This window comes from Protomyctophum bolini (assembly GCF_963924005.1).
Source record: "Protomyctophum bolini genome assembly, chromosome: 15".
Lineage (NCBI taxonomy): Eukaryota > Metazoa > Chordata > Actinopteri > Myctophiformes > Myctophidae > Protomyctophum > Protomyctophum bolini.
This window is the reverse complement of record NC_137876.1, coordinates 28,304,681-28,316,717: the sequence shown is the minus strand read 5'-3', so window position 1 is coordinate 28,316,717 and position 12,037 is coordinate 28,304,681. Positions and strand designations below refer to the sequence as shown.

At 41.4% G+C, this 12,037-nt stretch overlaps 1 protein-coding gene across 2 annotated transcripts in view; it reads right to left on the bottom strand.

The window, feature by feature from the left end:
* Positions 1-10,724, bottom strand: part of dnaaf9 (dynein axonemal assembly factor 9) — a 31,241-nt gene extending 20,517 nt beyond the window's left edge. For both annotated transcript variants that reach the window (XM_080784129.1, XM_080784130.1), the window contains exons 1-21: positions 10,565-10,724; positions 10,112-10,200; positions 9,666-9,791; positions 8,950-9,074; positions 8,540-8,636; positions 8,239-8,345; positions 7,453-7,530; positions 7,122-7,223; positions 6,841-6,896; positions 6,535-6,670; positions 5,433-5,514; positions 3,798-3,834; positions 3,612-3,696; positions 1,888-1,964; positions 1,641-1,685; positions 1,477-1,522; positions 1,270-1,381; positions 966-1,036; positions 390-437; positions 208-298; positions 9-112 (exon numbers count right to left, since the gene is read on the bottom strand). In XM_080784129.1, the coding sequence (XP_080640255.1) occupies positions 9-112; positions 208-298; positions 390-437; positions 966-1,036; positions 1,270-1,381; positions 1,477-1,522; positions 1,641-1,685; positions 1,888-1,964; positions 3,612-3,696; positions 3,798-3,834; positions 5,433-5,514; positions 6,535-6,670; positions 6,841-6,896; positions 7,122-7,223; positions 7,453-7,530; positions 8,239-8,345; positions 8,540-8,636; positions 8,950-9,074; positions 9,666-9,791; positions 10,112-10,200; positions 10,565-10,620 (1,770 nt within the window). In that variant the 5' untranslated portion in view covers positions 10,621-10,724. The remainder of the gene's footprint in view (positions 1-8; positions 113-207; positions 299-389; positions 438-965; positions 1,037-1,269; positions 1,382-1,476; positions 1,523-1,640; positions 1,686-1,887; positions 1,965-3,611; positions 3,697-3,797; positions 3,835-5,432; positions 5,515-6,534; positions 6,671-6,840; positions 6,897-7,121; positions 7,224-7,452; positions 7,531-8,238; positions 8,346-8,539; positions 8,637-8,949; positions 9,075-9,665; positions 9,792-10,111; positions 10,201-10,564) is intronic.
* Positions 10,725-12,037: the final 1,313 nt, after the last annotated feature.

Sequence of the window (12,037 nt, the reverse complement as noted above, 5' to 3'; positions counted from 1 at the left end):
AAACAAACCTCATCATAGAACTTGATATTTCTGATGTGATCCTTAGATAAAGTGATGCTTCCGTACTGAGGATGGACAAACAGAAGTCCCTCAGAGAAGAAGATGATCTTCCCTGGAAAAGCAACAGTTGGCAAAGGAACAAATTATGCAAATGATAAACAAATACAACTTGTTTTGCAGAAAATAAGGATAAAGGGATAGTGTTACCTTCCTCTGGAGTGGAGAGCTGGCTGTTGGAGAAGACATATGCAACGTCTGGTGTCGTCAACACGCTTCCCAAACAGCTGGCTTCCTCTCTCTGCTTAGAAACATTAAGGCCATGAGCGCCCTGCCACTACTTGTAGAACCAACCATACACTAAAGTCACTGTGTTGAGTTTTTTAACGTACCTTTATAAGAAGCTGCGCTTGTTCCGATTGCTTCACGTCCGATTCCATCTGAAAAGAAGAGCAGGGAATACAAGGGTTGCGCTTGAACAACATAGTGAGATATCATAGATAGGCGTGGGGATGAATAGGTGGAACACTCTTTTTTTTATGTATTGAGAAAATGTGATTTCTTGATCTCAAGGTTGTTCACCATTCAACATTATAATGCAAATTTATATTTGTACGTATTTAACCCATTTTGGGCGGGAACCCCTTTTGGTGTTTGGTGCTTTAGCTATTGAAAAATAGCAGATCTACAAGCTCATAGCGAGCCACCGAGTGGCGCGCTACGAGCTTGTAGGTCTGCTATTTTTTTTTAATCGAAGAACGACTGACAGAAACATAGCTTTTTCAGAAAACTGTCAGGATGTAGAAGACATTTTTAGAATCTGATCTCAGGTCAAAATAAACGTGAAGGTCGCCATCCCCAACACAGAATAATTATGTCCAATTCAGTGTACCTAGATGATGGATGGTCTCCTCACAGAATAAATAAATCACGAATGGATACAGGGATGTTTTCAGTAGCATACGTACCAACCAGCAAGCATAGCGTGGCACGGTTGTGGTCAGGATGGAGAAGCAGCTATCTGAGGACACACTGCCATCTGCAGGAGAACCAAAGACTTATTTGGCAAGAGTAGATGACGCAGTCAAACAATGACAAATGTGATCCCTGGAATAGGAAGTAGGCTATTTGTATATCACTCCTCTGTGTTTTCTGATGACTTCTACATATTGTGTTAACTGTGACGCAATTCTGATCAGGTAAATTACATTTTCCCATTGGGGAATCAATAAAGACATATTTCAATTTGATCTGATGTAATTATCGTCTTACCTTTCTGCTGAATGTAGATGGTGGAGTCCAGGAAAGACTCAGAGAAAACTACAGAGCCCAGGTCCCCCCTGCCCCACTGCAGATCGGGGATGTCATGCACTGTCATGGAGGCCTTGGAGGGACAAAAACACAATTTTCTCAAGAAAGGTTTGGTGAATCAACATGAATCTTAGGTTAGTTAAAAAGAAATGTGAAAATTGCACTCACAGTCTTCACTACATTGCGTCTTTCTTTGTCGCTAAGAGGAATGATTCTGAAAGAAAACACAGTATCAGCAGAATGGCAAAGGGTACGCATGTGAAATGTACTGCAGAAATGTATACAGTAGATTGAGATTCAGTAAAGATCAGGATAAGTTGAGGTGGGCCTACCTTCCTATGTTATTCACAGCTTGGATGTTGAATTCAATTTTAGATCTAGGAGAAAAATATGAAATTCACAGAACTTGTGCTCAACAGAAGCAGTGAACACGGGAACTCAGAAACTCCTTTCATGTGGGTACCGGTATGTATTTCCTGAAGAATACAGTACAAGCAAACTACGGTACTAAGAATCTCAATGACTTCCAATCAATTCTAAATCAAATCTAACTGTGAACCAACTTGTTAAATGTAATACCTGAGAGCAGAGCGGTACTGAGTTAGGTTCACAGTGTCCAAGGCTACTAGAAAGGTGTGTTCTGCGACATCCTTTGCCTAAAAAAAATAAGAAAAGAAAATAATGAACATTTAGTTAAATGAATATAAGAAAACACATCACAGTAAAAAAATATCACAATTAAGTTAATGTGATGGGAGGTACATGACCAGGTGTCCATTTTCTTCCTATTTGCCCATACATCTGATCACATCACACATCTTAATCACATAGGATAATCTATAGCAGTGATACAAAATAAATAAATGATAATAATAATATTATAATTTCAGGAGAAGCTCAATTAAGAATACTTCGAGTATCTGTAAAAAGAGAGAGCGAGCGAGGACATTTGTGTGTACACTGCATGCGCACGCCTCGTGCGTGTGTGTGTGTGTGTGTGTGTGTGTGTGTGTGTGCGCGCGTGTGTGTGTGTCTGAGCACACAAGGCAGACCGATCAGACTGGTAGGTGTAGCAGGCAAGACTCCCTCTTCCATTTCGCCTTCCCTCATGAATTGTACTTTACTCTTTAAAAAAAAACCCTGTGTCAATTATCTAATGTGATCCTGGGCTCTACACACCCTCCGTCAACCTGGGGAGAGCAACGGACTTGAACTCATGCTTCCTTCATGCCTGAGTGTCCAAGTTGCTCCTTTACACCTGACAGGGGGGAGTTTCCCTGGTTGGACGTAGCGCATGGAAGGAACACGTTATTCCAACCAGTTCCATTCCCATCCATCAGGCGCCCCGGCTGGCCAGGGGGAGGCAGTTTAGAGACCAGCATTACTGCATGTTTTTGTGAGGGTACCTACCCTAGGGGACACGGGGAGAACATGCAAACTCCACACAGAAAGGCCCTTTCGTCAACACCGCCTCGGGTATGGGCACTGATGACGCGGAGGAGGAAACACGCCGCCAGCACCCACAGCTCCCCGAGCGGGAATCGAACCCAGGACCTTCTAGCTGTGAGGCGACAGCACTACCAACTGTGCCACCGTGCCCCTGAATTGTACTTTACTCTGTCGCTAAAACATGGAACATTGGCTCTCCACAGCCCTGTACTGGTGGATGGTTGCAGTTACAGTAAGATCTATCCATCATACACGACACACCTGACACGCACACGTATCGGTGACCTCAACCACAAGTGAGAAACTCAAAGTGGGTAAGAACATTCAGGCACAAGCAATGAAAATACAAGCAGGAGTTTTTACAATATTCACATGTCATGTCATCAAATTGATCAGAATGGGTACTGTGCTCTCACTGTTCTGAGGATCTCTGACACACAAAAGCTTAACAGCAGTTCAAATTAAGAGGTATTTCCACATCAAACATCAAATTATCGATAAACCAGTGGATTATGGATGTATTGTAAAGAGGCACAACTGTTGTGCCAATGTACCACTAGCCAATGTGGGGGTACCACTAGCTAGGCTACTGGAGCTGCTTCTTTAATCAAAATAATAAAATATATTATGATTAATAGCAGTCTATATGCTTCCACCACACATGTTTGTTCAGAGTATGTTGTTAGATCAGTGAGTCATAAATGACACGAGTCGCAAGACTTGGCCAAATCATGTTTGAGGGGTCACCAGCCAAAAAGACTGAGAACCACTGGTCTGGCGCAAGTCCTTATACAAACGAAAAAAAGAAAAGGTTACAAAAGCATCTTTAAAATATGCACTGATGACATTTTTACCTTGGTAGCACTGGAGTTGCAAGAGAAGCACTTAATTCCAGCGAGGACAGCTTGGACAGCAGCTGAATAAATCTGCGACAGAAGGCTGTGAAAAACAGACGGGTGCTCATAAATATTCAACACCGGGCACTGGTTATTTTGGAATATGTCAATTATGAGATTTAAGACCATTATGTTATCACTCACAGCAGCTCTGTTTTCTTCTGCTGCATATCATGATTACCTAGAAGAGGAACAAACAAAAGCACTGTAAGCAAACCGTAACATTAAGTAAACATAATATATGGTTGCTGACGGGCAGAAAACAGCTTTTCAACTTTTTTTAAATAAATATACTGTAAATCAGTGCTATTGAACACCCTTAACGTCTGTGTGTGGGTTTTACAAATATTGAACAAATGAAAAGTATTAAAAAGCTAACTTGTGCAGTTAGGTGGTTTGTCCATCATTGATTAGAATGACTAATTCAGACGGGGGAAAAATACATTAATAGTCAAAAACCTCCCACTTGAACTGTATTTGGGTGTGATGATAATATAAGGACACATTCAAGAATCTGACAAAGTCACCATAGCATAATATTTTGGACTTTCTGCCTGACAGCTACACCTGTCAACGAAGTCCATGATCACAAGACTTCCCAGAGGGAGTTCCATAAACCATGTTCAACCCAGATTCGGCTCCAACAAGGGGTTAAATTAATTTAGCTCCTATGCCACTAAAATGTGGAACTCCCTACCAACAGCCGTTAAGACTCCTTCAAACCCGCTCTCAAAGTGGCTGCAATTCGAAACTGGCCCCTGTAAAAGTCCCCCTCTCCCCTTTTTCCATACTGTACACGTGTTCCCCTTTTTTTAAAACGTCTTTAAATGTTCTGAATTAATTGAAAATGGTGGACCCTGGTGTAAACAAGTCTTAGTGCTTTTCTGGTTTTATCCTCGTAGCAGTTTCTGTATTGACCTGTACTTTCGTTGAAATGTACCCATTCTACATACTGTGAGATGCAAAGATACATACGGACTAGTCTACCATTCGTTGTCAATGTAAGCGTTTGTAGGTTACAAAAGACACAAAGCTACAAATAAATGAACTGGTTTCAACTTCACCTACAAAGATGCAAGGCTACAAATACGCTGTCTTGAGAACAAAGGGAAAACAGTGCCCCAACTTTCAGCAGCTCTCAAAGTTTTATAAACACTATGTGGGAACTGCATTCATCTCCATCACTCCATGACTGAACTGTAGTACTGACTACTATTTGAATCTACCCCAATACAATAACCAGGGATGTTGCAATATTACATTGCATATTATGTATATTAATATTATTATAATATTATAATATTATGCCCCCCTTCATTGCTGGGGGGGGGGGGGGGGGGGGGGGGACAACTGCACAACCAATGTCAATTTGAAGCTATGATTCCCTGCTTTCATATGCCATGAAAAAACTAAAATTAATAATTGCCCAATGACTTAGCCTTGGTCAGAAACTGTCAATCAATCAAACAGCAGACTCTATATTATATTAAGATTTAAGACATAAGAGAAATTATACAAACAGGGTACACAGTTGTGCCCTAGTAGACTCCTAGTCCTGTATAGTTAGATTGTTGCCTGCCTTTTCTGCAGGCTGCCAGAATACAGCCTGCAAAAATGCAGTCTGCTGTCAACAGGCTGTAAAATGTTAAGAATGAATAGCTGTGTAATATGAACTGGTACCGTGGCGTATAGAGTAGAGACATGGTGTCAGCTTCACAAATAGCTTGTGTATGTCTATATTTGCATGTGATGATTGGCAAAGTCATGTTGAACACTCACCAAGGTATGGGGTATGAGTGGTCCCAAAGAAATAGGTCCGAGAGCAGGCTAAAGGTCCTCTGGCTGAGACACACTGCAGAATCTGTAGGACAGTGAGAGAAAGTGGTTTTCAACCCGGTCACTAAGACAGCAAGATATGTAAACTAACAAACTAAAGAACAAGAGAGAAAGGTGACAAGAAGGATCTCGGGTGACCGTTGCAAAGGTTGTACATGAGTGAAAACTAAGCTTGGTTAAAATGCAAGTGTTTATAAAATTGACATTAACATAAATGTGGTGTAAGTATTTAACATTTGATACAAATCAGGAGGAGGAAATGGACATGGATAGGACATACACTGCGAAGACACAATAGATCAATCACAAAACATGCATTAACATGGAACCCGCAAGGCCAGAGGAAGGCCTAGAGCCACCTGGAGAAGAACCACAGAACAGGAGATGAAGGCACAAGGGCTGTCATGGAAACTGGAGCAGAGGGAACAAGACCGAAGGGGATGGAGGAGACTGGAGACTCATCAATGGCCTATGTTCCTCAGGGAATTTAAAGGCCTAAGTAAGTATTTAACCCTTCGCCTCACGGAGGCGATGAACTTTGCTGCGTTGTCAATCCCCCCCATCTCTCTCCCAGTTTCCCGTCAACTAACTGTAAATCTATCAATAAAGGCAAAAAAGCCCCAAAATATCTTAATAGGTTAGGTGTTATCTGCGTGTTATTCCCATTTACTCAAACATGTGGTGCTAAAAGCCTGTTGTTTCACCCTTTATCCACATTACCCAACATCCATATTGTATTGTGTGCACGTGTACAGTAAGTGCTTGCAGCACATGACCCATAGCATCCCTATTCTGGGTATGTCAGTCAGCCAACGGCAGATTCGCGCCTGGCTTATTAGCCAGGCTAATGTCATAATAGGTGAACATTTGCAGACAATAGGCAAACTAGCAGATCTACAAGCTCACAACACATTGTGAGCTTGTACATTTTCGGTGAAGAGATTTGGTGCAGAGGGGGAAAAAAGGAGGGTAATACGTATGGATGGACCCCTGGGATCAATGAATTATATAGGGTTAATATAAGAGGTTCAAGTGATTGTGATACCATGTGTCTGGCAATAGAACCCTGGGGCCCGGTGCTGCGGATCTGGTGACTCTCAGAGGGGAAGTTGAAGGAGTAGCTCTTCAGACTCTCCATGGATGAATGGTTTCCAAACAACACGTAGGGCTGACGACTTTTACTGACCACAGGAAATCACACATGAAAATTATAAATCACATAATAAAAATACAAAAAGAACTTTGATTCTACATTTTCATGTAGAACAACTTTTATATAATAATCATAAGATTATGAATGATCTTAAAAGACGTGGATTCTGTGTTGAAGATTGTTAATTAGGAGGGATACCTGCTATCGCTGATGTTACTTGAGATCAGGCCATGGGAATAATAAGTACGGAAAGCCTGTGGAGTTACAAGTACACACATTTAAATGCATGCAACTGGCAGAGTCACATAATAGTAATAACTACAGTGTTATTTTTACAAGAGTAATTTGAAAAGCAAATACTCCAGTATTTTAACTAAAGTACAAATTTGATTGAGCAACTTTCACTTAGTTGTGTATTTAAGGCTGGCTACAGTATCATAAGAGTCGCTGAAGCATTATAAGAGTGGCAGCAGTATTACCTCTCCTGCCTGTGCTTCAGACAGCTCCAAGATAGACAGATGGCTCTCCAGGTCCATGCTAGCATAAAAGCTACTCCACTGTTTCTCAAAGTTAAGCAGGTCCTACAACACAAACAACATCCATGATCCCTGATAGTACAATTCACTTGGAATTTAGTATGGTAGAAAAATGCTGATGGTTCAAGTCAAAGAGTACGATAGGACTCTTTGACTTGAACACAGCTCTATCACAGCTCTATGACTCCATAGTGTGTGTGATTCTATAGTAATCATGTACAAGTACAAGAACAGAAAATAACAAGAGCAAAGAAGAGGGATAGGAGAAAGCTACCTCTGTCAGAAGGCGATCCAGGGACACAGGGTCTAGTCTGGTGTAGACCTGCCACAGCATCTCACTGATGTCCATCAACTGGATGACAGGTAAACAGAAGATAACTAAATAAAACTACGATTTAAATAGTTATTGGCCTGGGCCGCAGCTAAGCGGTCCAGGCACCTAGGCCGGTAATCCAGCCTGACGGTGTGCCGCGGGTTCGAGTCCCGAGCCTGTCGGCCTTTGCCACATGTCTCCCCTCCATCTCTCCCCCCTTTCCTGTCTAATTACTGTACCCTATCAATAATTAAAGGAAAAGAAGATATGAAAAGAAGAAGAAAGAAAAAACAAAAAACTGGGTGAATGAGTGGTTCTCAACTGGTTTCACAATAGTATACCATTGTTTTCTAAAGAAATGTAGGCTAGATGTGGCAGTGTTGGTGCCATCAACCCCTATCTGTCACCACAACTGGTGATCTCAGACACATTAAGTAAACTAATACAAATGTTTTATTTAAGTACAATAATCACGTAATATTTTGCTGGCTGAGTCCCTTGTAATATGAGATGGATTTTTCTAGATGTCATCAGAAGAAATCACAAGATAAATCCAGAATTTGTGTCAGATCCTGTGTCTAGGTGACCCCATCTGTACGTTACTAGAGATTTGCTCGCCTTTGGCGTGCACTGCACACATTGAGAACGGCTGCCGAATATTCCAAAAGAAAAGGGCTTCCTATAGCCTATCTCTGCCTGGATCCTAACAACAAATCTATCTCTTTTTCAAAGACATGCTTGGGGTACCTTGTATTTCATAGTGAAGAAGCTTCCACCGCCAATCCCCTCCAGGGCAAAAGCCTGAATTATGGGCCATTTCTCCATCATAAACATGTCAAACTTCTGCATGTGCCCTGAAATAATGGAAGTATAATTACTTGTGCCGCATGCATAATTACACAGTAATCACTAGGTTGCCTTGAAAATAAGTGGAACAAATAAGTAGTTAGCCTACATTATATTTATAGAACTACTGTGTAGATCCACCGTAGAGTGAATGACCTCAGAGGTGATGAATGTATTAGGTTAAACTGCAGAAGTCCTGTACCTTGGTAGCTGTAGGGCACTCCAATACGGCTGCAGTCCCGCACCATGGTGACAAAACTGGAGATTTTGAACTCCTCCGCTGCCTCTTCATCCTCGTACTGTGTGTATGGAGAGAGGAGAGCAAACAGGTTAACAACCTTTTTACGGAAAGATTTCGTTTTCAGCAAGAAATGCTTTCTTTGAATGTGCCTAATATACTGTAACGCAATGCAAAAAATGTATAGGTCTAGTATATCACTTATCTATCTATCAATATAATTAAAACTACAGTTTGCCTATTAAGTCTGTCTATAAAATCATGTTACTGATCTTGTGAGCCATGAATAGCTCTCCTTCTATTAGCTTGAGGCACACAACAACACAGTAACAGTAACCAACACTACCAAACAAGGCTAGAAATGAGAGTAAAACCTCTGCATGGGTCATGCAGTAGAGATGCAGGTTCCTCCAGTGGGAAACATAGGGCAGCAGGTAGCTGTAGTTCACCGGGTTGCAATACAAGTGGACGCAATCCCTCTTGATTAGCAAAATCACATCTGATGACGACAACAAAAATGAGAATCACTTTATTGCAAAGTAGACGGTTCATCATGCAAGGGATTCTCTTGGAAAAGAAACGTGTCTTAAAATGGTAAATGGTGCATTTATATAGCGCTTTTATCTAAATACATGCTTTACATAGATTGTGCATTACATCCACCCATTCACACACACATTCATACACCGATGGCGGGGAAACCATGCAAGGCACCACACGGCACATCGGGAGCAATTAGGAGTTCAGTGTCTTGCTCAAGGACACTTCGACACTAACTATGGGGGAGCCCGGGTTGAAACTGGGAACGTCACGGTTCCCATCCTGTTCTACCGGCCACTATGAGCCACTGCCACTGTCTTAAACAATGGGAAATTATTTTGGTGGGTACATTTGTATTTTGTATTTCAAGTAATAGCATGTAAACTTTCCAATGGGTATGAAATGTGTTATGCAACAGTTTCACTTGACATGGCTAATGTATTAGTCAATGTAGTGATCAAGTGTAGTAATCATCTCTCGTGTGTCAACGTGCATTTAAAACCACAGCAAGTAAGAAAACAGTAAATGGGTCTCAGCGCCTGCTACATACCGTCCAACACTTCTTCAGGAAACTCATCGAGAACAGGGTCCAGACTCATCTGGTTCTGTCCATATAGTCCATAGAACAGGTAGTTGGCCAGCTCACTGCAGCCTTCATTGTATCGGCTGTCAATTCCTGTAACATAAAAAACTGTTATAATACATGCACTGCAAATAATATGTTGCTGATTATGTGTAGTCATTCATTTATTTTGTGCTGTGCTAGTGAACTAAACATGTCTCTGTGCCTTTATGGTAGTATACTGTAGGCCTACACCTTTTATTTTGAGTTTTTGTACTTGCTATGGAAACGCTCCCACTTAGGCCTAGTTAAACAAAGGTTATGTTTATCTAGATCGTGAGCATTTATGGTAAGATCTATTGATTGTAATGATGTCGTGTATTGTGGACATATAGGCTACAGACTGTAGTGTATATGGAGGCAAGGCAACATACCAAGACAACACAGGATGCCATCAGGAGTGGCAGTGGCAGTGCCACCATCACAGAGCAGCAGTGACTGGACATGTCGCACACGAGAACAACTGAAATGAAATAAAAAGTAAAGGATGTCATTGTGGAACATCGGTCACAGAATGTGAAGATAATTATTAATTACACATTCAATAATGCCACTGGCGCTGCCAGTATAGAAGAGTCCAAGTCGGCCCCGGTCCGGCGTTATTATGAATTAATTTCCGTTATTTGGCACAATTAATTATTTCGCTAGACAATACTAGTAAATAAATTTTAACCAACGACAGTCAGTGTATTGGATTCCGTCCGAGGTTGTGACACCCATCAACGGATTAACGGACAGCTGTTTTCGCTAACGTTTAATAGCTATAAGGCTATAGCTAGCCAGTCTTTTCGTCGCGTCGTTTTTCCATAAACATAAATCGATGTTACCTTACAGCCGGGCTCATTGACGGGTATTTTCCGTTAGCTCTCCGTATACCCGCCATTGCATGTGTTGATTTCTGCGTGTGTATAATTTATGTTTCAAGCCAAACAGCGCAAGATTTCAAGCCGAAAACATCCCTTCCATCATCACTGGCCTAGCACCCTGGAGAATGTCTACACACAAGATAGCGTAGCAACGGACTGAACCATTCTATGTAATGTAGGGATATTTTAGAATACCATACGAATAGTTTGGCAAATCTTTAGATAGTATAATATATATATTTGTTTTACATTTCAATGCTTGTTTTTATTGTGTAAACTATAATTCAATGTCGAGATGTAATTTATCTTTTCATAATCATAAATAAATTACACAGTGTATGACATCTCCCACTTTTTCTCTTGGTAAAGTCTTGTTTAGAGTCGCTTTGACAGCAGCAACCTCACCATCACAACGATGGTGCAATCCCATAGTAATCTGTAATCTCCGCCTCCTCGACCCCGCCTCCTGCAGAAAACTACGGTAATCAGTATGCGCGGCAGCGCGTGACATCATCACACCCGGAAGTTATGCGGGAACGCCTACTGAGCAATGAGCATAGAGTTTATAACTCTATTATTATTATTATTATTATTATTATTAAAGGACCAAGCAGTCCTGAAAGGACTTGGTCCTTTATTGTTATTTTTTCTCTTCTTCTCCTTCTCCTTCTGCTGGTAGAGGGCCATGCCAAACGGTGAGGATGCGAAGCCCACAACCATTGGGCAAAGGGTGGCGCTATAGCACTCAATTGAAAATGCAAACTTTGACCATGCATAGCTCATGAACTGTTTGACCGTCGGCAATGAATCTTCGATACACATATGCGTCTCCTCATGACGAACAAGTTTCGTTCTCTTACTTTTGACCTCTGACCTCTAGATCACCCGCCATTTTGAATTATATGAAAATCAATTCAAATGCATCTCCTCCCAGGATCTTTGATCAAAATGCACAAAAAGTTCTACACGTGAACTCATAAAGGGCAGTAAGTATAAGCACCCTATATGTAGCCTTTATGGCCTTTTCTATGGCGACTAATTGACTATAGAGAATATGTGAAGGCCTACCGATGTGCATGATATTTGGACAAAATCTGTACGAGTACTGTCCAAAAATGTGTTTTGCAAAAAATCGGCCTCCTTGTGGCCCATGTGAAACATTTGGGTCAGAGGTTCTGCCCTGGCATCCAGGGAGTGTGTGTGCACATTTTCGCTGCAAGCAAGCCAACAGAGCCAGAGATTATGAATATGAAAAGTCTGATAGACCTGTTTCGCTGACTATATAGATATACTGTGTACCAAATTCTGTAGGGGTATTGTCAAAAATTATGCCATAATGGTGCCAGAGATAAGAGATTAGCTGTACACAGTCAGAACGTTGGATGACGTGACAGCACCTGACAGGGTGCAAAACATAGTCTCGGCCATGACTTT